The 25922-nt window shown below is 40.6% G+C and overlaps 2 protein-coding genes across 3 annotated transcripts; one reads left to right on the forward strand and one right to left on the reverse strand.

Moving 5' to 3' along the window:
• Positions 1-529: 529 nt before the first annotated feature.
• LOC144518407 (myogenesis-regulating glycosidase-like) lies at positions 530-16503 on the reverse strand. The gene is made up of 6 exons (XM_078251079.1): positions 16402-16503; positions 14019-14508; positions 12621-13152; positions 4332-5136; positions 4084-4202; positions 530-2880 (listed from the first exon to the last, which is right to left on the reverse strand). Exons 2-6 carry the CDS (start codon positions 14294-14296, stop codon positions 2533-2535), a joined length of 2082 nt encoding a protein of 693 aa, XP_078107205.1. The 5' UTR covers positions 14297-14508; positions 16402-16503; the 3' UTR covers positions 530-2532.
• Positions 16504-16561: 58 nt separating this feature from the next.
• Positions 16562-25830, forward strand: izumo1 (izumo sperm-oocyte fusion 1). 2 transcript variants are annotated; one of them, XM_078251082.1, is made up of 10 exons: positions 16562-17117; positions 19236-19515; positions 19774-19848; positions 19961-20044; positions 20162-20182; positions 20344-20433; positions 20679-20806; positions 20999-21149; positions 22389-22557; positions 22985-25830. In XM_078251082.1, exons 2-10 carry the CDS (start codon positions 19314-19316, stop codon positions 23064-23066), a joined length of 1002 nt encoding a protein of 333 aa, XP_078107208.1. In that variant the 5' UTR covers positions 16562-17117; positions 19236-19313; the 3' UTR covers positions 23067-25830. The 2 variants fall into 2 exon arrangements, with proteins under 2 accessions (XP_078107208.1, XP_078107207.1); XM_078251081.1 differs by lacking the exons at positions 22389-22557; positions 22985-25830 and adding an exon at positions 21409-21496.
• The last annotated feature ends 92 nt before the right edge of the window (positions 25831-25922 follow it).

The raw sequence follows: 25922 nt of genomic DNA on the forward strand, positions 1-25922 counted from the left end.
CTGAAATGCAAAGCATTCAAAGGTTAAAAAACATTCTCACCACTTCAGACACAAATAAAATGTAGAAAATATTTAGTGTGCTCTGTGTTAGATCACATTACCAGTGTGACAAATATTTCTTACAAGTGAAAAGTACATAGGTGGTCTGATATAAAGTGTGTTTAGAGGAGCTTAAACAAGAAGCATTTATTGAACAATCTGTGTAAAATGAAGCATATTGTTGTCATGAGAACACTTTTTGACTTTAGTTTTGGTGATCATGTTTTCAACTCATTGTAAGGATTACATAGTTGTGTTTAGGGTAATTAAACATATGGATGTCAAGCTTTTTACACAAGAACAAACATACTGTGTGTATAGAGAAAGTGAAATAACTATTTGGTTTTGGTTTTAATTCAGAAAGTATTTAATCACTGCAATACAAAGGCTGTTAACATTACCAGTCATTCAATTAAGAAACACATCTCTAACTCTCTTGTGTCAAAATGGAAATACCCAGATGGATTTCACCAAGTCTCCTCCAGTAAAATATTGGCCAATTCATTTATTTAGTGTTTTGACAAAATCCCTTTAAACATGTTTTTCTCACAAAAACATACTGGTAATATTATTCCAAAAATGATGCTTTTTTTCCCATCTAACTTACCACTTAAAGCTACTGTGTGTACGATTTGAGCATTTATGACTTTGGCAACATCTGGTGGTAGTATCAGGAATGCAAAAAGAAAGCAACACAAAGACTTCCAATTTACAGAAATTGTTTCATTTTTCAACATATATACATATCAATAATTTGAAAGATGCGCTAATTCCATAACAATTCTATATATTGTGACTGAAACATTTCATAAACAGTGCTGACTCTAGCTAGTACATTTTGTTTTTATTACGCAGGCAAGGCATTTTGATAACTTAACCAGTGGTGTGCTTTACTTTTATGGCAGAAATCACTGTCTAAGAGCAGACACACGTGTATTCAGATGGCAGATCCTCAAGAACTTTGTAATGTCAGCGCTTAAAAGCGTAAAAGGTGCAAAGCATCAAGCATATCACTGTGTGCAGAGGTGAGAGTTTCATCACTCTACTGGTTCTTTGTGCTAAGGATGGCATAGCTAAGTTCAGCTGATGAGGCAAATAAAGTCACAAGGAAGACATGGACGGCACATTGTAATATGGCATCTTTGAGGATAACGCCTGTCTTACAGTACAAGGCAAACCAGTTGCATTAGTGTCATTAATCTATTTCGTGCTGTGGACCAACAAAATTACAACATAAGAAATGTTTTTCTTTTAAATCTACCCTGAGTTGTGAATTTAACTTGTACAGATGAAAAAGCATAAATCAGTAGATTCTGGCACTGAAATGACAGAATGGCACAACAGGTCAAGGAATGTTGTCTTAAAAATATAAAATGTCTGTTGATCATGACAAGTAACATACATTTAAAACCAGTCACTTGAATTTACTGTTTATACACTCAAATACTATCCTCCAAATCAAACGAAAAAAAGTTCATAAACATAAAGAGAAAGTGCCTGACAATTGTCCCATGTTGTCAGTGCAATGCTAATTAATGCATGTTTGCTTAAACATAGTTGAGAACGTTTTCCACAATACAGCAGTTGCTATGGTGACATAAAGTGCATGGACCAAGTACCGAGTGTGGACTTGTAGATGGAGTGGTGCCAGTTTGCCTTCTGGGCACTGCCGAGGTGCCCTTGAACAAGGCACCAACCCCCCCAACTGTTCAGAGCGCCATTCTATGAGGCAGCCCCCTCACCCTGACATGTTTCCAAACATAATGCATGTGTATAGGTCCCATTTGTTTATTTGGGCCTGTGTGTGTGTGTGTGTGTGTGTTAACAGTGTGAAAATTTGAAATTCCTCTTGCAGGCTTGATTAAAGTATACATTATTATTACTATTATTCCTCTGAGCAAGAGTGTATCTGTCCAACTCGGAGTGCAAATTTATTGCCGGTTCAGTGCCAAACCCTGTCAAGCCACATATAAGACATATTACCCTAAAAACCAAAACCATTCTAGCTGTAGGCTTTGAAGAACATTTGTAATCTAGTAGTCCATTAGGTGGAAGACTGCAGTGACGATACAATCAGAGATCTTTTTTGGTGTTTTAAGCCCCCAACTTCATCTTCCAGGCAGCGCTGCATGGAAGGCACTAGGGTTAGGCAAGGGTTAGGGTTAGATGCCTTGAAGTCGACGGTCGCAGCGCTGCCTTGAAGTTGACGGTGGGGGATTAAAACACCATTGAGCGTGGAAGGCACATGAGGATGAGGATCAGCTTAAGGATGGAGCAAGAGAATCAGAAGTGAACACAAGTTTCATTCTAATTCTTTGGGCGGATGGATATAATCTGCAGGTAGAAGTTCGAAGAAAGAGCAGGTCAGAAGAGACATGAGGTTCACCTTTACCAAAAATCACACTCTGCTATGGAAGCAGATCCCCTAGTTGACATTTCCCATATACATGTGCATACAGTATGTGTGTGTGAGTTTATGTCTCTTTAATGTCTTCAGTAAACCCTTGTAAAGAAAGCTATCTCGTCCAGGTCCACAGGATAGTCAGTGAGGTACATTGGGCCTTTATCAAAATGTTCCCCCTTGTAGCTTCTCCATCGTCCTGCAGGCAGGTAGATGTCCCTCTCCTGCTTTCCTGGCTCCAACACCGGAGCCACCATCAGATCATCCCCGATCAGGAACTGGGAGTCGATCTTGTAGGCTGCCTCGTCAACGTTGGCGATCCACCAGAGGGGTCTTATGATCGGGTCTCCTGTTTTGAGAACCTCGCCTGCAAGTTCGAGAACTCTTGGGGCCACCAGAGTTTCATGGAGCTCTGTGAACTTCTGCGCTATCTGTACCACCTGCAGATGAACGCACAAAGATACAGTTTTAGCATCACAGTGAAGCATGGCAGCTGGCTAATTAAGACACGTGTGTGGGTGGTTTTCTTCATTTATATACATTTATACTACGTACTCATCTAGCAAATGTATACATTGGTTATCATGCTTTCCTAATAAAAAAACAACTTAGGCATGAAACGTACCTTTTCTAAATGTAATAAAGTAAAAATAAAATCAGAGGCCGTTCTACAGTGTTATAGGGCTGGGCGATATGGACCAAATATATCTCAATATTTTTCGGCTGAATGGCAATACACAATATATATCTTGGTATTTTTTTGCAAAGTTGGCTAAAGCCACACATAAGCACTTCTATTAAAACAGTATCTGTACAGTAAACTGTATCAAGATAAAATACAAAGACAGGGTTTCCTTTCCTGTTAGTAAATATACAGATGCAACATATGTAAATAGAAAATTATCCCAAATAGCCTATATTAAAAAAAAAAAAAAGCTGGCCTATCTCTGAGAAAGCCGATTAAAAGAGGTAAAGAAAGAGAGAAAGAAAGAAAGAAAGAGAGAGAGAGAGAAGACTGAAGTGTATGATACAAAAACGTTCTTATAATGCCAATTATTACTGTAGAGTTCTCTGGTTTATCAGTGAAGTGTCTGAACTACACTGCAGACTGGATTCTGAGTGACTGATTGATTATGAACGGGTCCAGTGCGGGTTGAATGCGCTTCGGCAGGTCAGCGGCATTACCGACGTCTTGTGTATTAAACGTCTGTATCATCACAGAGCTGCATTTCTTTATGAACTATGATAATGTGGCCATGGGTCACATCGCTCGCTCGGGTCAAGCAGGCGCTATCTCACACACTGTGTTACTCATAGGACTGAAGTTAGTTGCATCCAGTAATACTGCTCTTCGGGTTTATCGTCGTGGCTTGAACTTGATTGAAAATTGGATGTAACACAACATTAAACCATATCGACGTGAACGGTATTGTCTAATCTCATATCTCGTTTGAAAATATATGGATATAAGCCAAAATATCGATAGTTCGCCCAGCCCTACAGTGTTGCGATTGAAAAAAATGCAATTTCCACAGAAAATTCTACTCATAGTGGTTTTAATTCCAAGCACAGGAAATAACAGAACCTGGGGAAATAAACATGTATCTCTTTCAACTAATACAACAATGTTTCACTTTGCTCACCTCATTGTCATAGGCCCACGGTGGTATAGAGAACTGCATGGCAGGCATGAAAGCAGACAGCTCCAACCATCGGATGTACAGCTCTCTGTCCGGCAGAACATTTTTGCCATTTAAACCACCTAAAAATACAAACAGACAAAGACAAAGACTGTAAACTAACACCGCATCAAAGATCAATATGCGTCTTTAGGATGGCCAACTTTGGACGCTCTAAAACTCTCTGTAGTCATATGTTATGGGTATCATACCTGCAGTGCGGTTGGGGTATGCATTCCCTCCTATCATATCAGGTAAGACAAACTGGTAGCCCAGAATGCTAATAGTCAGAACGGTCGGGATGATGGACTTGAGGCCAAGCTCATAACCCCACACAGAGTCTCTGTCAATGATCCTGAAGAAGCAGGAGATGTCCTGACTCTGGTAACCCACCCTCAGCTCTGCACGCTCACTGAATGGGATGGCCATCTCTGTGTAGTAGCGGGTGAAGGTGGAGGGGTCAGAGAGTGGGACCAGGGTGCTAAACTGGCGTGGGAGATAGCTTGTCTCTCCTGCACCAAACTTGAAGGACGTCACGTCATAGCGGGTTTTGATCATACTCAGATGTGAGGAATACCACTCACGGGCTTCTGGGTTGGTAAAGTCCAAGATTCCTCCAATGCCGTTCCACCAGCGAACCAGAGCAGGCAGCTCACCGCTCGGCTCCCGAACAAACAGTCCTTTCTCCACAGCAACACCAAAATTAATGGAGTCATAGTTGATAAAAGGATGTGTCCAGAGCGACACTTGAAATCCGTCTTCTCTGAGTATGTCAAACATACCGCTAGCATTGGGGAACTTCTGCGGGTCAAAGTCAAACTCTCCATAGTCAGCAGTGTAGCGGTCGTCCAGCTCCAGATGGGAGCATGTGAAGCCATGCTTAGTGATGTCAGAGGCGTAGCGCAGCAGCTTTTCCTGAGTTACAGCCGTCTTGTGGAGAGCCCATGTGGACCACAGTGGCTGTTTGAACACTTCAGGAGATGGGACCTTGATAGGCTTTGGAAAATACCGACGCACCTGGAGACAACACAGGCATACAGAGCAGAGACTTTTACTGGGCTATTCACAGCAACAGTTTTGTTTTTTCACCCAAGAATGCAGTGACAAAGTTTGTTCCACTTATTCGCTTTCAAGCCAAGAGTTAGATGAGAAGATATACACCACTCTCATTTATGTCTATTAAATATTAAGCAGCCAGTTAGCTTAGCTGAGCATTATGACTGGAAATGGAGGGGAACAGCTAGCCTGGCTCCGGAGGTAGTCATTGCTTCCAGTCTTTATGCTAAGCTAAGCTAATCGGCCATTTAATGCAGGAATATGAGAGTGATATCAATCTTCTCATCCAAATCTTGGTAAGAAAATAATTAAGCATATTTCCCAAAATGTCATACAATTCCTTCAAATACTACTTTTGTCAGCAGAGGTGTGGAATCAAAACTAGTCTGATTAAAGTGCTTGTTACTTTAGCAACTGTGAGTGTCGCCTTCACGCTTCTTACAGTGCAGACGCTTTGCTGCTTGCTCCTGCCTCTGCTTGCACATTTCTGCTGATAATCTTGCTTTTCCTCTGAGAGAAACTATGAACAGTGGCTCTTGGATACTACTAAATCACTGGACTATACATTTTTTGTAGACATAGTAGGCTATTGCCATATTTTAACATTTTTCTGTGTGAGCGTGGCCTACCAATAGTTCAAGCCTGTCCTACAGTGACTGGAAACGTGGTACTTAGCTAAAGCTAATTAGCAGCAAGGTGCCTCCCTACTCAATGGATGACTACTACAAACTCCTTCAGAAGATTGCAGTTCTGGAAACCAAAATTCACCGGTTAGAAGTAAATGTGGAAGTGAACGGATCATGTGGGAATGACACCACTTTACCATGGACCCAAAACAATGGAAAAAAGTATGCTAACACACGGCTAATTAGCACCAACAAGACTACAAAGAAACAGGAGGGCTGTGGAACGGGTAATAAATCAACAAGTGGTAGTCCTCCCTGGAACATTATTGGTGCAAAGCCAAAGAGTAAATCTTTTTCCTGGGAAATGGAAGGACGACTAACGGGCAGGGCACAGCGCCCTGAGATTTGTGATATGAACGGCTGGCCTGCATTATCATCCAGGCAGAGTGCCTCTTCAACCCCTGTACTCAGTAGGACACAGCCGTGGACAGCTGCAAAAGGGGAAATTAGAACCAAAATGCCTCCCCAACAACCGAGTATGCAAGTGGATAACAGATTTGCTCCACTGCAGCAGGACCCTGGACCTCCATCTGATGACCTAGATTACGTAAAAACACCAAAACACTCTGTTTTCCCAAAGACATGGTGTCTGACTTGGCCCAAAGAATCCCGGATATCGTGGCAGCACACCCAACTGTGAAAAACATTATACTGCATATAGGGTCACATGACGTTGTAAAGCAAGAGTCTGAAGTGCTAAATCGTTTGAGTCGAGATTCAGCAGACTGTTGGCACTGAACAAATGGCTTTCATCTGCATGTACCGTCCATTCTCTGCGGTTCATTGACAATTTTAACATCTTCTGGGACCGCAGACATCTTTTTAAAGCAGATGGACTTTTCCTTAACAAGCCAGGAGTAAGGCTGTTCACCGCTAGCCTACTTTACTTTCTGCGCCACACATCTGCTCCCTCGGCCAAGGACACAAGACAAGATGAATCAAAACAAGAGTAAGACACAACAAAGTGCGGCAGTGATCCACCACAGCCCCCACCTGAACAAAGATTGGAGAATGGGAGACCACAGAGCGGAGACGAGAAATCTTAACCCCCCTTTTCACCCGCCCAACACTCCTCAAACCCCCTTACCAACACCGACGACTTTGAGGATCCATCGCTCTCCCCACTCATCCTTTCCCGTTTCCCCCTGCCACATGTTGGGGTTCACTGAACAGATGGAGCAGCTGGTAGATGCTGGAATCAAGTTTGCCCCACTTCCTTCTCCCATCATTAAACTGACCCCATTTTGACTCAACCACTGAAAGTAAAACGCCAGGCACCTCTGCCCCCTCAAGGACGGCAACTAACTCCTTCTCCCCAGACTGATAAGTATGCTTGTGTACAAAATGCAACAAGCTTTAACTGATATGTGCTGGGTCCAGGCTGCATGCCTAGTGGCACTCATGACTCTTTCCAGGACAAGCCTGGGCCCTGTGTATTAAATTCTTCTTCAATCTATGTTGTGATAGGCAATAGAAAAAGAATGGTGAATCCGCTAAGTAAGAAAAATAAGCACTTAACTGCCAACTTAGCAAATTTAGCATCCATTCCTCGTCAGCCACAGCCTGTCCCAAAAAACAAGACAGACAATTATTTTAACACACTAACACTAGCCTTACTAAACGTCAGGTCTTTGGCGAGTAAATCATTTTTAATCAATGATTTTATTATTAAGCACAATCTTGATTTTATGTTTTTAACTGAAACCTGGTTGGACCATAATAACAGTGATGCTGTTCTTATAGAGTCAGCTTCCCCTAACTTCTGTTTTATGAGTGAGAATAGAGCGAATAAGAAAGGAGGTGGAGTCACCATTTTGTTTAATAACTCATTCCAATGTACTCAAATATCTTATGGAAACTTTGCTTCTTTTAAATATGTGGCTCTTCAGCTAAGGTCCTCCCCTCGAGCTATATTTCTAAATATCTATAGGCCACTGTGCATCCTTCTTTGACGACTTTACTGAACTGCTGTCTATAATCTGTATTAACTTTGACTGTGTAGTTATTGCTGATGATTTCAACATTCATGTTGACAACCCCCAGGATAGAGGAACCAAAGAACTGCGTTGTATTTTTGAGAACTATGGACTGACTCAGCATGTGACGGAGCCCACACACAACAAGGGGCACACTCTAGCCTTGATTATCTCGAAGGGTTTGAACATTTCCAAGGTTGTGGTGACTGATGCTGCTCTCTCTGATCATTCCTGTGTTTTCTTTAATGGCACTATCTCTGTGCACAAAAGTGTCCAAACAAAGTTAATAAGAAAACGGTATATCACTCACAACACCAGTGAAACATTCATTCAGCTTTTCTCCTCCACACTCCAGTCACTGAGCTTGTAGACAATTTCAATTGTAAAATTACAAATGTTATTGATGCTTTTGCTCCCTCTAAAGTCAAAGCTGTCTCTGGTAAGAAAAGATCTCTATGGAGAAATGTCATACTGGTAAGAAAGGGAAAAAAAGAGTGTGTCTAAAAGCAGAACGCAGGTGGCGAAAATTTAATCTCCAGGTCCATTACAACACCTATAAAGAGAGACTTCGCATTTATAATTTGGAACTGAGGAATGCAAGGCGGTCCTTCTTCTCTGACATTATTGCCAAAATCAATAATAATTCACGTGCTTTGTTTGCTACTGTTGATAGGTTAACAAACCCTCCAGTACCAGTAGCATCTGAACTTTTATCCACCAAGGCCTGCAATGATTTTGCCACCTTCTTCAAAGACAAAATTCAGAAAATTAGACAAACAATCAGTGCTTCCATATCGAGTACAGGGTATGTGTTGTCACAGTGACAAAACAAATTCCAATATGACCCAATTCCATATGAGTAACTGTAAAAACCTGGAGGACATTATACAACATCTGAAAACCTCCTCCGCCTTGATATTCTACCAACGGGCCTTTTCAAAAATGTTTCGTATTGTTTGGCTACAGATCTTCTACAGATTGTAAACACGTCTCTTCTCTCGGGTATCTTCCCACAGGCCCTGAAAACTGCAGTCATTAAGCCACTCTTAAAAAAGAGCAATCTAGACACATCACTAATGAGCAAATATAGGCCGATATCAAACCTTCCATTTTTAAGTAAAATCATTGAAAAAACGGTTTCTCAACAACTCAACCTTTTCTTGTCACTAAACAACAGTTTTGATGCCTTCCAGTTGGGTTTTCAACCACACCACAGCACTGAGAAAGCTCTTGTTAAAGTCTTTAATGACATCCACTTAAACACAGATAGTGGCAACATTTCATGCTGCATAGTATTACTTGATATATTACTATACAGAGGAAGTTGCAGTCCTTTAAGGTGAATACAGATGTGGTGAGAATGTTTTTTATGTCAGTGATATGTAGTGTTTGGAGATACTGTGTGGTGGGTTGGGGTGGGAATGCTGGGATAACCGAGAAGGCCAGGAATGATGGAGTGACTAAAAGGGTTGGAAAAAATGGTAGGAGAGTTAAATACAGTGGATCAAGTATATGATGACCGTCTGGCAAAAATGACACAGAAAATAACGAGGCACCCGGGTCACCCTCTTCATGGTAATTTGACTGGCAGAGTTATGGAACGTAGTGGTAGGCTAGGGCCTCCTGTGACACAAACTAAGCGGTATGCTCTCTCTTTTATACCTTAATCAGACAGCACAACAAGCACTTTAAACATACATTTTTATAAATTTTGTAATGTATTTATGTATTGTATTTATTGTATTGTATTAGGCGGGTATGAGCACTGTAATTTCCATTTTTATGGATGAAATAAACAACTTTGACTTTGATCTCAGTGCTGCATTTGATACAGTCGACCATGACATATTACTAGACCGATTGGAAAACTGGGTTGGCATTTCTGGCTCAGTACTAAAGTGGTTTGAGTCTTATTTAAAGAATAGGGGACTGCTTTGTGCCTATAGGTAATTATACATCTGAGCATACAAATATGACGTGCGGAGTTCCCCAAGGCTCAGTTCTGGGGCCTCTTCTGTTTAACAGCTACATGCTTCCACTAGCTCAAATAATGGAAAACAATAAAATAAGTTACCATAGTTATGCGGATGACACACAAATTTATATAATCTTAACGCCAGGGGACTATAGTCCAATACAACAACTGACTAAGTGCATTGAACAAATTAACGACTGGATGTGCCAGAATTTTCTTAAATTAAATGAAGAAAAAACTGAGGTGGTTGTTTTTGGAGCAAAAGAGGAACGATTAAAAGTCAGCACTCAGCTTCAAACGACAATGTTAAAAACAACAGACAAAGCCAGAAATCTTGGTGTAGTCATGGACTCAGATCTGAATTTTAACAGCCACATTAAGACAATTACAAAGTCAGCCTGTTACCACCTTAAAAAGATATCAAGAGTTAAAGGACTTATGTCTCAGCAGGATTTGGAAAAACTTGTCCATGCTTTTATCTTCAGTAGACTTGACTACTGTAACGGAGTCTTTACAGGTCTCCCTAAAAATTCAATCAGACAGCTGCAGCTGATTCAGAACGCTGCTGCTCGAGTCCTCACTAAGACCAAGAAAGTGGATCACATCACTCCAGTACTGAAGTCTCTACACTGGCTTCCAGTGCCTCAAAGAATTGATTTCAAAATAATTTTGCTGGTTTATAAATCACTAAATGATTTAGGGCCAAAATACATTTCTGATCTGCTACTACACTATGACCCACCCACACCTCTCAGGTCGTCTGGGACAGTTCTGCTCGTTGTCCCCAGAGTCAGAACTAAACAGGGGGACGCAGCGTTCAGTTTTTATGCTCCACATATCTGGAACAAAATCCCAGAAAACTGCAGGTCCGCAGCAACTCTCAGTTCTTTTAAATCAAAGCTAAAGACCTATCTGTTTGATGTTGCCTTTCTTTAAATAACTGTTCATTTGTTATACTGAAGTTGCATTGATGACACTGTATGACATTCTATAACTGCTCTTTAATGTTTAATTTCTTATACTGCACTGTAACTTTTATTTGCGTATTTTATCTCTGTTTTTTAATTTCTTATACTGCACTGTAACTTTTATTCGCGTATTTTATCTCTGTTTTTTAATTTCTTATACTGCACTGTAACTTTTATTCGCGTATTTTATCTCAGTTTTTTAATTTCTTATACTGCACTGTCAATTTTATTCTTGTCTTTTATCTAGTGGTATTTTTGAACAGATAACGGACATATTTCTGAGAATTACGCGGGTGTGACATAGATTAAAAACAGGATTTAGAGGAGGAAGAGAAAAAAAATGTCCTCCGGCTATGAGAGCTAACGGCCATATTTCTGAAATATTACCTCTCAAAAAACACGGTTGTGACAATAGATTATCCATACAAGGATCACGTCTGTGAACTTGTCAGATTTAGTCTGTGAACTAGGTCAATAAGAAAGACAACGTCTGTGAACTTGTCAGATATTTCGGTGAATTTATCAAGAGACAGACTGAACTGTCCCAGATTTAGCAAGGTTTACCGAGATTAAACTAAGCTTTGTAGCGACAGCTACATCGTAGTGAAAAGTAGAACTACTGCAATCTTGTAATAGCCTGGTCCTACCAGACTCTCGTACATTTCATTTGTACAGAGAGTCTGGCCTCTCTCCATTGACAAGTGTTAACTTCCTTGAAGGCCGGTACTCTGTTGAAGTTTAAAACTATTGGATCTGCCCAGAGCCACTCTGGATCTGCTATAACCAATCGCTAACGTTTGGTCGTGACGTATGTCATGCGCATGTGCAACAAGAGGGGAGACCGACAACAACTATCGGCTTATAGTTAGCTTTAGCCAACTCCTTCACCACTAACGGAGCGAGCTGGAAAATCAAACTTTTCCCGAACCCCGTGGGGAGGAGGGCCACAACATCATGGCCACCAACAAAACTCAGCAAAGATTGTTCTTGCTCGTGCTTTAACTTCTGGATATTCGGCAGCATTGCTGCCACAACGGACCGAATGGCTTCGCTCGCATCTTTCTAGTGCACGTCCTCAACGTCATCGTTCTCAGCCACTCCCTCTTTTCGCTGATTGGACCTACAAATATTTGACCAGAGAAAACCCAAGAATATACCGCAAACCCAGACGGAGTGCTGAAGGGAAATGAAAATTGAGCGGAAGTAGGTAGGAGGGCGGAGCCAGGCTAATCTTGTAATGGATAATGAAAACACCAAGTAACCGGAGCCAAAAGGACCTGTGGTCGGAGAAATTTATTTATTTTTTAATCATTTTTACCTGCTCTTTAATGTTTTATGTAAAGCACTTTGAATTGCCCTGTTGCTGAAATGTGCTATACAAATAAAGCTGCCTTGCCTTGCCTAGCAACTGACCATTTTTTTGTTGATTTAATCTATTGTTTGTTTTGATTAATGAAGTAATCATCTAAGTCTATAAAATGTACGATTTAGATGAACATCAAGCCAATACTACAACTTTGCTCTGGCATTTCCTGTCATCTTCACTCACAATTTGCCTGGAAGAGAACACATGCACCTTTAAGTGTTCTTGTGCAGTTATTTGGTGCGTATCCAAATGTAAATAATTCCTACCTGACCCAAAACATCCCAACAAGCAATGCTTCAGACTTTGACTTTACTTATTTTATCATACTGAGGCTAGTTTAAACGCATACTAAGTTTTAACTTCAAGACACTTAACTAACCTGCACTTATGTGAATAATTAAAGTTATAAAGGAAATACAATTGGTGATTGTGCTCTTACCATCAAAACAAAATCCACAGTATGTCTTTACTTACCATGTATTTGTGAATAGAAGTAACATCTGACCCCACACACACTCTATAGCTGAGTTCAGGTAAGGCCTGCTGACCCTCTGGGGGTCTGAAGGGAGAGTCCTGGTATCGGGCCTGGAACCTCAGTGTCCTGTCCTTCTCTGACCAGCCCAAATGAAAAGGTACCGAGTCATTAATCTTGATGGCGGTCGCATTTGAAGACAGCCAATAGCGTTCTAAGATTCCCCCAAAAGCATTCCGATTCAAGTAGACATCACTGGTGATGAAAGGCTGCGGCTCCTTCTCGCCCTGCATCCTGATAGGCCAGTACTGTGTTGCCGTCTCTGCCCCTCCATACCAATAAGAGTCGTTATAGGCCATGGCGTGCTCCACTGAGCGCTTATTTTGCAGCTCCTCCCAGCGAACACGGTAACACATCACTGTGTCTTTTGTTTGAACCGTCTGGATGAAGAAGTTGAGCTTGCCACTATCTGACTGAGTGCAGCTCAGAATATTTCCCTCCTTTGAGCAGGAGTCCAGATCCAGAGTGCCAGACCTGGAAGAGAGCATCAACAGAGGGGAAGAATATATAAATGACCTTGTTAAGCACCGCACTAAGTATTATAAGCCTATATAATAAGTATTAGACTATAAAATTACTACAACAGAGAAGAAATGTAATCACAATACAGAAAGTTATTGTTTGCTCCATACTATTACTCTATTTTACTCCAAGTGCAGGGATTGTACTAAGCTATTTCTATCGATGTGAGCTCTGCTGTTAAAGCATGTCCTACTAAATCAGTTTTCCCTAAGGGTGTAATCATGTGTCTGCCTTGTGTGGCTTTCCATTATCCAAACACACATTTGCAGACCGGCAGCTTTTTAGTACGGCTCAGCACACAAAGAAGAACAACCGTGTTGAGGCCAAACAAAAAAGGATATATGTAACAACAACCAAGATTTACTGGCTGTTAGTTTCACAAGCACACACACAAGTGTTTATTAGGGGAGTTCACGTTGCTTTTTTTTTTTTTTTGGTCACTCTGTATTTTGATTGCTCTGAAATGTCTCCACATCTCCCATACTTAATAGTAAAGCTGAACTTGTCATTTGATTGACAAAAAATGAATCTGCAATTATTTCGATAATTTCCAAGCAGAGTCTCCGGTACCAGCTTACGAAATCTTTGCATTTTATGCTTTTATTGGTTTTATTTCATTGCAAATTCAATATCTTTGGGTTGTGAACTGTTGGTTAGGCAAACTTAGCAATTTGAAAAATGTCACCTTGGTCTCTGAAAAAATTCTGATGAGTATTTGTAATTTGTTTTTCACATTTTATAGACAAAAAGAAGACTCAAGACAATAATAAACAGATTAATCTACAGTATAATAAAAGTAATCCCGACAATGAACCCACCTGAAGGTCATACTGAAGATGACAGCCCCCGTCTGGTTATGAATAATAAAACCGTCCTTGTTCAGGTCCAACAGCTCAGCCTTCAGCAACCGGGCTTTACGGAGGGACGCGGAGTAGTAGCACCAGGCAACCACTGCAGCCAGCACCAACACACAGCCTAACATGCCTGCCATCACCAGGGGCCGACCTTCACGAGCCAGTTTCTTCTTCAGTGCAGAACCACCAGTTCCCCCGGCCGTCTGCTGCTCCCCAGGAGCCACCGGGACAATATGATACATACTGAAGACTTAAGGCAGTGAGGTGTGTAGGGAAGCAAGTTTGGAGGGGGAGTGGCACGAGTGAACAGCTGTAGTTAACTTGCTGTCAGTGTCTGTGAAAATGGAAGATATCTACTGCACACTGGCAGTAGTGGAGATGAAGGAAAGCCTGATGTCTACCTGACAATTTTTAGCAAAGTCTCCATTTCTGAATGAGGGCTGATTTTCCAAACCTGCGAGACAGACATAGGCAAACAGAGATCAATATTCAGTTGAAACATGGCCCCGACGTGTAAAACATGTCACGTAAAAGAAATAAGCCACTTCAGATATTATCATGTCATACACTGATCAACCTTAATGTCCAGTAAGAATGGGAGAATACACAAACAAACTGTGTATGTAAAATAATAATATATTGCCAGGCATACTAGTTAAATTCCAATGTTGTGGTCTAATGTAACCCCCGTTACAGAGGGTGTTGCTTGACAATCCTGTTCTAATTATTACCACTGACATTCTCCAGGAACTATAGTTATAAATAGTTTTGGAGCTGTCCACAATGCATGGTCTCTGTTTCCTTATATTCTCTAAAACAATGTATTGTACAATGATTCTTTAAAAAAAGTAGTTAATATTTTAAAACACAAGCATCTCCAAATAAATGTCCTTATAGTGCTGCTATATGTGTACCACCACCACACTAGTGTACCAAATGGGTTAGTCTCTCCAATAAAGCTATACGTTACTGTACTGTGTGCACTTTCTGTTAAGTGTCTCCTGCAGCATAGTTCAGCAGCAGCAGCAGCAGCAGCGTCCAGCAGAGAGAGAGCACAGAAGCTTTAATCTGGTAAATGGTAGGTAGGTGGCTCTGTAGCCACGGAGGCACTAATAGTAACAGAACCAAAATGACACCATAAAAACAAGCTATGATCAGAGAAAAGACAGACACCATGTCAGCATGGTTCAATTACATTGATCTCTCAGGTGAGAGCACCTTGGACATGAGTAAATATTATTTAAGCAGCCCTCAAATAATGGCACTGCAGCAAGCCTACAGTTTTTAAGAGCACAGGCCAATCATCCACAACAGAACCATATTTAACCTCCCAATAGGGATCTTTATCCTCCAGAACAACCCTCTTATTTTATTGTGATGAAGTGTTGGTGGCATTGCAGCAGGGAGGAAAGGAAACCTTGCAAATGCATACTCTGCAAAAACTGTGTTCCTGTAGTTTAAGCAGCCCTTCACAGACAGACTGCTGTCTACTTGACTTCTTCTTTAAGACAGTGTACTCAAGGCTGTTAGAAAAAAGATCTTTTACCTTCTCTATGTGTACAATTACAGACAAAACTGCACCAAATCAAACTGCCTTGATGGCACAAGCAATTCCATGACACATTGTGTCGTGAGTTGAATATTAGCACTCACTGCTTTTTAAGGAAACAAAAAAATGAACACACTATTTTATCATGCTGAAAGTATTCTTTTATGGAGATGGTGAAATGTTACTGGTTGTTTAGTACATTAACCTCCTCATTGTGGCCAGAAATCATTGTAATTGTGCTGGTTATGGAGTCCAAATGTATGCAATGCAAAACGCTTTAACAGTTACTGATTTGGTACAACGTTACAGCAGCAAATAACCATTTTGGTCGGTACAACACAGGAGATTTTACTCTGTGGGTTTAGGTTATGCAGGTTTTCTTACCGGGCAGCGAGCTCATACCAGGAACACGTTTCCTCCATAGTGACTGCTAAGTTATTGTTTTGTGTTCACATTAGCTTAAGCTTTGCTAGATAATGGTCACGCACAGCGCCAACAGATGATTTTATGTAGCCTAATTTCCACAAAAGTGTCAAAGTAACTAACTGACCAAACATGTCCTATGTGGCAGTGGCTGGTCGATAACCCACAAGCATTCGTCGACAGGACTATTGACGCTGCATCGGGACATGAATTATACTGTAACCGGCCCGGTTGTCACGAATTGGGCTTGAAAATGGTCATGTTTACAGTTAAAAGCTATGTTGGCCATGTCAATAACACAGAAATAAGTTAGAAAATACATTAAAAAAAACTGTCATTTATAGCGCTGTGATCATAAAAACAGAGTTATCTTACCTCCGCATCTGACTCTTCGGGGTCAATGTGTACAGCTGTGAGCGCAGTAGCCCACTGCGCAGCCGTAGAGCGGTTTGAAGTTCCATGGTCCCACCCAGAGCACAGAGCCGTTGCCCTGGAACGAGCGATTCGTCCATTTATCTGTCACTCATGGGCTTGTGGGAATTGTAGTGTGAGTAGCCAAAAAGAAACTACCAAGAGCTTTCAAGTTTGTTTCCCGTCAGAAAATTTAATTTTCGAACCCACAGGGCAAAGATAAGATAGATAAATGTAACTATTATCAACATTATTTTAAAAGTATTGCCTGCAGCTTTTTACTTTAAGTGCTACAGTTGCCCATGGAAACAATTCAAATATCAAACACTTCGTGGTAACGTTATTTAATCTTTTATCGTTTTTTATTAACCTTTATTAACCTGAACCTAGCTGCAACTACTAACTACTTTGAAGGGTGAACAGACCATTCTATTGCGGTTGTAGGTCTAGGGACTAACGCTAAGTTAGTTAGCTAGCTAGCTAATAACCATAGACTGTAGCTATATTATTAATAATATACAGTCTATGCTAATAACAGAGGAATCTGACCGGCCTGGACTGTGTGGTGCCAACATTAGTTTTACAGTCTATGCCATGGTACCAAATCAACACCTGGATTAGCACCGAGATTGCACAACTGTCCCGTTTTTAACTGTCTATGGAACAAACCAGCTACATGGGTGAGATCATCCAGAGCAAATAATGTTGTTATGACTGTGACATGCTTCCTTCTACCACTGGGTGGCAGCAAGACGTTATAAATGAATGGAGAGCTGCTGAACGACACAACGGAAGAGCATTGTAAAGCAGGAGCTCCTTCGTATCTTTGTTTATCTTTTTTGGCCATGCAGAAATTCTATTTAGTTGTTGTTCATATTATTAGCACATTACTAGCAACAGTAGAAAAAGTATTTGTAAATCAGTAGCAGAAGTAAGAGAAGTAACGTTAGACAGCCAAAGCTGGATTTCCAACTGTGAGTGTCAGTTGGTTTTGGTAATTTTAGTTAGTTAATTTTAACTGCAATGTTGTTGGGAACTTTGCTACTCTACAGTACAAAATCACGAGCTCATCCTTTGGACTTTTAGAGTGGTCATGAGTCAAAGTGTAGTTAGCTTGTTCTTGTTTATATTAGGTTAACATGGTTAGAGCTAAAGCAATCAATCTTTTAATCGATTAGTTGATATACTGAACTGTAATCAACAATTTTTAATTAATCAAGTCATTGTTTAATTAATTTTTAGCAAAAATGCCAAACATTTACAACTTTCAGTCTTCTGTTGTCTAATGCAGTGGTTCTCAAGCTTTTTTCAATAATGTACCCCCTTTGAACAGTTTTTTTAAGCCATGTACCCCCTAACCAGCACGAATACTTTTTGGTAGAAAAAAAAAGTCTCTATAAAGAGGAACAATACAGCGATGTCAACGATAGATTTACTAAACAACAGCCTTGTACCTGGAAAACATTTAAATGCTAATGAAAAAAGGTGACAAAAACTTTTAAATAAGCGACAAACCCTTGGAAAAAGACGGCAGAAAGAATGAAGTAAGGCATACATAGGTCGAAAATAGTAATAAAAACTTAAAAAAAACAAAAAAAACCAGTAGAATTAAGGAAGGCAACACTAGGGCGACAAAAGTGACAAAAAATTCAAATAAGCGACAAATTTTGAAAAAAGTGACAAAAACTTTGAAGAAAGAAACAAAAGCTTTGAAGAAAAAAAAGACAGTAGGAAAAAGTAAGGAAGAAAGGCAAGAATAGGTCAAAACAAGAGACAAAACCTTCAAAAAAAGTTGACAGACTTGGAGAAAAAAAAGACAGTAGAAGTAACTACAGCCTTGTAACTGAAAAACGTTTTGCAAAAAATGTCACGTACACCCTGCAGTCCTCCAAAGTACCCCTAGGGGTACACATACCCCCATTTGAGAAACACTGGGCTAATGTGTTATTAAACTGAATAATTGTGGGTTTCGACTGTAGTCGCACAGAACCAGTTATAGAAAAATGTCACCTTGAGCTTTGGGAAAGTGAAATCAGAATCAGGTTTATTGTCAAGCAGGTTTTTACATACAAGGAATTTGCTGTGGTGTTTCAATGCATAACAATAAACATAGTGAGAGAAAATAAAAATAAAGCATAAATATAGAATAGACAAATTACAATACAAATACTATAGAAAAATATGTACAATATAAAACAATGCACACACCAACACACTGAGGCAGCCATCTGTGGGTCCATCTTGGATCAGTACCTTTCCTTAAATAATTGATTGATGTGATGAATAACATGCAGACTAATCAATAATCAAAGTAAATGTTAGTTTCAGCCCCTAAACATGTGTGCATAATCCTTAATACTTTTGTGTTAAATAAAATTACCACAACCAAATTGACAGAAAACACTTTACTATACAGATATAGCGGACGAAGATGGATGGATGGACTTTACTATACATACTGTACTGTAAACTTGCCCCAGAAAACAAAACAAAAAAGGCTAGCATGGACCCAACAGCAATTTTTATAGGTTATTTGGCAATGGGAATTATGACCTGATGCTAAAAGTAAAAACAGAAGTGATGGGAGTTACACTATTACTTGTGGTACTGTAACAGTAGAAACATTAAAAGTACCTGCTGCTGTAAGAGCAGCTGTATGAGTGGTGATAACAAAGATTCTCTGTAACGAAACCGTCTGGTGATTGCAGCAGGGTTGTAGCAGAGATGGTAATCTTTCGTTGTAGTAACAGTAATAGTGATGTTTGTAGCTGCAGTAATAATTGGCAACTCTGTTTCAGAACTTGCACTAAGTGAAAAATCCCAGGAGACAAAGTGACTCATCCTGATGTGCAGGAAGCTCAGGATACATAGGGCAAATGCTGCTGGTGCTGGTGTCCCTGCTCTGCTGTGTCCCTGCAGCCAAGGCCTGTCTGCAGTGTGACCGCAGGATCAGGCTCCTACTCGAGGACTTTGTCCTGTCTGCTCCCACTGTGAACAACCAGATTGAAATGAAAAAGATTTGTGATCATGCATACGTGACCTACAGAGAGACCAGCCGGGAGCGAAAGGGAGTCATTGGTGAGATCAAGACAGGGTTTAGCATGAAACAACGTGGCATGAGTGTGGAGTATGCTGATAATTTACCTAATACATCTTATATTTCATATCTTGTCTCTTATTTTACTTCTTTTCTTTTTTTAATAGTGTCAGGGAACTATAAGTTTTTTTTATGATTTGGCAATTAAAGCTTTTACTGCTATGGCCCTTATTTGTTCTGAACTAAAGTATAAGTGAGATGCCTAAACTGTAAAAGAATGTCTCTTTCCCATTGCTCAGATCCCACCACTCTGTACAGAGCCAGAACTGAGTACCAGAGTGAATTTGACCGCTTCTTGAAAACCAAGCACACTGGTGAGAAACAAATGTGTTCCCTTGTATACCACTGAATACATTTAGATATGACACTGTAATCAGATCAAAGTCCACCATATATTAAGATAAAGCCTGCTCCTTTTTTTTAAAGGATCTGTAACATTTGAAGCTATTCAGATCCTGGAGAAGGGCAGGAAAATCCTAGAAAAACACTTGGACACATTTATTCGTGATGGTAATTGGCATGAATAACAGTGGGTGTTCTGCACAGTTTGAGGCAGGGCACTTTGTATAAGTCGGTGTCTTGTACAAGATGCATTATTTACAGATAATTTGTTTCTCTCTACCTCAGGATTGTGCCCCAACAAGTGTGGTAAGTTTGTTCTGTCTGATCCTTCCCTCTGTAAATCCTTGCACAAAGTGTACTTATATATATTCAGTACATGTTTACAGGACACGTGTGTGTGTGTGTGTGTGTGTGTGTGTGTGTGTGTGTGTGTGTGTGTGTGTGTGTGTGTGTGTTATGGTTTTCAGGTCTTTTGAAACAAAGAGTAATAGATTGCATCTCTTGTCGCTACAAGATATACATCTGTCCCTCTCCCTCCGGCCAGCTGGACTGCGGTGGTATATTTTTATTTATTTGTTAGTGTGTATGTGTGTGCATGATGTTGGTGAGTGGGTGAAGGCTATTCTCTGTACTGAGAGTGCACCTTTTAAGTGTACATGGACACATGCTGTCACACGTGTGTAAATCCGAGGCACTGCTGCTGCCAGTCCATGTGCACGGCTAATGAAAAAGATTATTCAAGTTATCCCGACACAAATGAATGAAGCATCTCTCTTTTTCTCTCCTTTCACCCTTTCTCCAGAGTACCCAGTGCTGGCTGAGGAGGGAGGCCAGGCAGTGTTGAACTGTTTCCTTCCATGGCATCGTCTTCTGTTGGAAAGACCAGAGTACCACTACTCCTGGGCCCCCAGCGTGCCAGGAACTGAAAAGGTATTTTTGTCATCACTAGCTCTTTCTCAAATGTGCAGCTTATCACTTTAAAACCACTTTTCATACTTCCTGATTTCCCTTGTATTATATTCTGTTCCTTATTTAGCTGTACAGTATCATCATAAATAGACACATTTACTGTCTCATACCCACTAACTTACAACTATCACTTCCTAATGTGTGTGTGTGCAGCTGATCGATAGTGACTTCAAAGCCTTGGTAGTGACAGATGACTCATCTGTGGTCTTAAATCAGCTGCATATGGATGAACAAGGAACATATCGCTGCTCTCTGCAGGATCAAAGTGGAACCGTCTTCTACCAAGTCACTTTCCTACTCGCTGGTAGAGTACAGCTTTTAGACATGACATCACGGAAAAATGGTCGGACAATTTAATGCTGAAAGGGCAAAAGGAGACATCCCATCCAAGTTAATTTAGCACTTTTTAATAGTTGCCACATAAGAGAACAAATACTCCAATAAACAGTTGTCAACTTTAAATAATTGGCAATAAATACTACACTTTAAGATCTGTAAAAACTTTGTGCTATAAAACTGTAAGATTAGTCAACTGTCTGTCTTGGTGTGTCACAATTTCTCAGATACAGAACCCAAATGCAGACCAGGACAAGGTAGGTGGCAAAAAAAGGTGAGTATTTATTGAAGAACACAGGTAATGCCAAACGTGGAGACAGGTGAGTCTGGGTGATGGGGGCTGAGTGGGTTGGAAGGGGAGAGCTGGGAAACAGGAATCTTGGTGGTTCGATATGGTTGGAGGTTCAGGTTGCCAAGTAGAGGTGGAGAGAATTTCTCGGGCAAAACTGCAGACAAAGGAACAGGAATCAGTTCAGCAACAAACAACAGCGCAGCAACGCTAACCATCAAAAGGATTAAGCTGACACGCAAACACAACATACTGGTTAGGCTAACAATCCAGCAGGGATTGGATGTCAGGTCACAGTTTATATGGTGTAGAGATGATGATCAGGACCAGGTGTGCAGATTACTGATGAGCCACAGGTGAGGGCAGTTACAGATAATCCTGGGTTTCCCTGCTTTGCCCTCGTTGCCCGGCAACAGGAACAGGGTGCGTTTAGGAAAGTCAGGCAGGGAAACAGACTCAAGGAGGAGGGTTCATGACATGGTGTACAAGTGCTCCTTAAATGTTAGTCTTCCAGCCCATGTTAAAGGATATCCATGAGGATTATATAATTAGTTACTGCCTATGTGTGTATTTGTGGGGTGGAGGGCAGGGTGTGTCAATATATTTGCGTGTTGGTGGTTTTTCTCCTTGAATCGCTGTGTGAGCTTTCTTGTATTTTATGTAGTCTTTTCTTCCATACATGTTCTTTATTGCTGTATGGATTTTAATAAGCATATTAGGTTTAACTGTATTGAAATGTGCTATACAGAATACCGCAAATGAAATTGCCTTACAAAATAATCCCAATCAGAGGATGCATAAAAACTACTTCTAAACTGAAAGGTGTAATGTCCTGCCTCTATATTTTCCTATACACAAATATTGTTCTATAACTCTAAGAGCTCATCTCTCTATTTTTTTCATACTCCTTCTTTACAGTCTCCCATTTACCTGACCAAACACACCGACCCGTGATCACTCTGCCCTCACTCCCCCACGGAGACAACTACTCACCTTTTCAACCTACTGCGGGCCTGCTGGTGCCAGTCATCGTCATGGTTACTGCTTTGAGTCTGGCAGCGAGCGTAGGCCTCCTAGTTGTCCTGGGGTAAGAGACAGTAATATAAGTGGGTGGAGGAGAGAAAGAGAGGAGTGGAGGTTAGCAGGAAGGAGTGGATGTGAAAGAGGTGACACGGAACAGTCAGAGGGCATGACAAACTAAAAGATGCGAGATGAAGGAAGTGGTCATGTAGTCATAGTTTGAGGAGTGAATAATGATGTATGAAGCTTAGGTATATGTCATATCATATGAAGCTACAATTGATTCATAAATAAGTTTATTGTTTACAATTGAACCGATTACGCCATTAAGCTGTTTTCTTTAAAAGTATATGTCACTTTTTCCAGGAAATTATGTCAGTTACTTAAGCACAAAAATCAACAAGTGTTAACTTAGATGGACAGGTTTTTCTGTTATTTGTTTGTGTTAAGTTGGGACTGGAACATTTGCATTACTGTGTTTATGATCTTTGTAGAATGCTGATGAGTCAGAGGAGAGCCGCTGAGGAGCCGAGCAGAAGGAGGAAGGAGGGAAAAAACACACATAACACAGTGTGATGAAAATACTGTATACAGTGCATACACACATACAGTAAATGCCAGGGAGGTTTTACTCACTTCATGTTGGCTATTTCTCTGTGGCTGAATAAATTCCCCAACACAAAGTGCTAAGTCATGTCTAGAAATAACACATAAGTGAGAAAAGCACAAAGGGTGTCTAAATGTAAATCAAACACTACGATCTCACTCAGAAAAAAAGAATGTTTGTGGTGTAAGAAAACTAGAGCGTGCAACACACACACTTATACACACACACACACACACACACACACACACACACACACACACACTAAAAATCCCCCAGAAACCGTCAACTTTCCATAACATTAAGCACCAGCTCATCAGAACACATGAATGATCTCACCGCAGCAGGGTCACGTTCCCCCTGAATGGAGTGATGGTGGGAGTTTATGAGAGGAATAAGGGATGAGGTAAATCTCCCGGATTACAGTGTTTTTTTTTTCAGAGATTAAAAGCCCCAGTCATCCAATTAATCCTGGATAATCCCCCTGTGGGAGGAGGGGGGGAGACGTGGCGGGGTAAAAGATAGCAGCAGATGTTTTCATCAGGGTTTCATTAAATGTTTATGTATCTATATATTCATTCAGAGAGACTGAATAAGGGCACATTTTTCCATTACTTATAATGTCACCGTTTTCTTGCAACACGATCACCAGAATTTAATTCTGTTTCCGTCTGCCTACAGTATGCTCTCTGTAGATTTTGATGACACAAGTTGATTCAAAAGATAGTCACTTCTTTCTGTCACGTCATATTTCTGCTCACGCTTGCCTTTTTTCATCTTTCATAAATTATGCTATTTTCAGCACCTAGCTTGCTTTCAAATTAAAAGTCAAACTTCCTGCAATAGGACAGTAGAAAGTTGTCATCATCAACCACAGCTAATTCACACCCATCTCTCAGCATTGTGTCAGGCCAGATGTATTATTGGCTGATTCCTTGCCAACCATGACGCTCTGATGTGCTAACATCGGAAAGATAATGAAACATCTGAACAGTCTTCACATCCAGGAACAGTAAATAAGTCACCTCTGAAATCAATCAGTGCTCAGGTTTTTTAGGGTAATTTCTGATAAACATCAGGTTTAGTCAGTTTGGGTTATGAGTTATGACAAATGTAGCTTGGGTTGTGATGATACAGTGTGTGTGTGTGTGTGTGTGTGTGTGTGTGTGTGTGTGTGTGTGTGTGTGTGGATGTTGAGGCCTGCATGGATGGTGACAGGATGTATGTACGGTGCTTTTTCCTGTCTAGCTGCTGAGATGGGGGCGAATGTTAAAAAAAGAAACCATTCTTTAAGACTCCCTCACACAGAGACACGTCACACTCGTCCAACTCAATAGACCTCATCACTTCGCTGTGGGTTTATACGTGTGTGTTCAAGCCCAAAGTGCAGATTGAGGCTACAGTAAATGCATGCTCAGCGGCTCTGCTGACAGCCATGATGTACTGTGTACCAAAGTGTTTTTCTGTGCATATGTGTGTGTGTGTGTGTGTGTGTGTGTGTGTGTGTGTGTGTGTGTGTGTGTGTGTGTGTGTGTGTGTGTGTGTGTGTGTGTGTGGAGTGACTTTGCAGCCTCAGCAGGGGGAGAGCATGACAAAGTGGGAGTGCTGCTGAGGGGCCAGCAGGCAGCGGTGAGGGAAAGAAGGGAAGTGGGAACGTGAAGAAAGTGGAGTCAGAGGTTTGAGTGGGAGACGTACGTGGGAAGGCAGAGTAATTTGAACGTGGGTTGTGAGGAAATTGGGACAAAGATATCAGATTAAACTTTGATATAAATGGTCCCACACTACACACTGTACATAAATTATGTTTTTCTGTAGATTACAGGACAATGTTATGCAGTGGTGGAAAGAAATCTACAATATCCTACTCATTTAGAATTACTGGACTTAAATATTACATATTTAGAATTGAGACAACTTGTATTGAAAACTACTCAAGTAAAAGCACAAAAAGACTGCTCTTGAGATATACTTTAAGCCCCTAAAACTTCAACTCTAAGGTGTTTCACTAAATATTCACAACTAAATAAGCAACAATCAAAGTTTCAAAGCAAGTTTAACACTCAAAAAACGAATCAGTTTAATCAGGATACAGACTTAAAACCAAAAGATTAAACTACAAAAAAGAGAAGTCACTCAAATACACAAATAACTGTTCTAACTTTAAAAAAAACTTTAAGGTCACCAAGAAAAAGCCAACGTGGCTTCCTGAGTCTACCAACCGTCTCCGATTCATCGTTTTCTTACAAAGAACCTTGTAATGTGTCATCTTTACTATTTAGCATTATTAATGAAAAAATGATATCCAGTGCACCGTGCAGCTGTTTTATTTTGAGGCAGGGATTTTATTTGTTGTGCTGTGTAATAGACTGTCATAGAGAAGAAAGATACATGTGCTGTAGATTTCCCAGCAGAGCAGCAACAAAGCAATTCAAACTTGTTCTGGTATTTTATCAGTGCAACATTTCACTTTTCCTCAAAGTAAAAAGCACCAACCAAAGGGAAATCATTGAGAGGAATGTGTTACTTCAGTGTGTGATCTGCATGAAAACAGAAGCTGTAATGCAGTGGCATAGAGAAGCTCAGGTTTAATCTAACCTAAATAACTAGCGGCGGTTGTTGTTGTTTTAACGTCCTCATTTAACACAAAAACACTGGATAACCCCAAACGACCAAGTGTGCGTAGGAAAATCAGACTTGACGTCAGTGTCCATATGAGGAGTGACGGTCAGGCCATATATGGTCGTTCCGCTTGTGACGTTGTTCCTTCTGTGGAAAAACAAAGGAGGGGCTGCGGTGACCCCGCCCCTCTCACAGCTGTTATCAATGAA

The sequence above is a fragment of the Sander vitreus genome, chromosome 5, assembly GCF_031162955.1.
Source record: "Sander vitreus isolate 19-12246 chromosome 5, sanVit1, whole genome shotgun sequence".
NCBI classification, from domain to species: Eukaryota; Metazoa; Chordata; class Actinopteri; order Perciformes; family Percidae; genus Sander; species Sander vitreus.

Coding starts and splice junctions, on each gene's coding strand:
- izumo1 (XM_078251082.1), top strand. CDS start 19,314: ATGCTGCTGGTGCTGGTGTCCCTGCTCTGCTGTGTCCCTGCAGCCAAG. Junction 20,807..20,998: donor GCGTGCCAGGAACTGAAAAG/GTATTTTTGTCA, acceptor GTGTGTGTGCAG/CTGATCGATAGTGACTTCAA. Junction 21,150..22,388: donor AGTCACTTTCCTACTCGCTG/GTAGAGTACAGC, acceptor CCTTCTTTACAG/TCTCCCATTTACCTGACCAA.
- LOC144518407 (XM_078251079.1), bottom strand. CDS start 14,296: ATGTATCATATTGTCCCGGTGGCTCCTGGGGAGCAGCAGACGGCCGGG. Junction 4,203..4,331: donor ATACCCCAACCGCACTGCAG/GTATGATACCCA, acceptor TTGTATTTTTAG/GTGGTTTAAATGGCAAAAAT. Junction 2,881..4,083: donor CGTGGGCCTATGACAATGAG/GTGAGCAAAGTG, acceptor GTTCATCTGCAG/GTGGTACAGATAGCGCAGAA.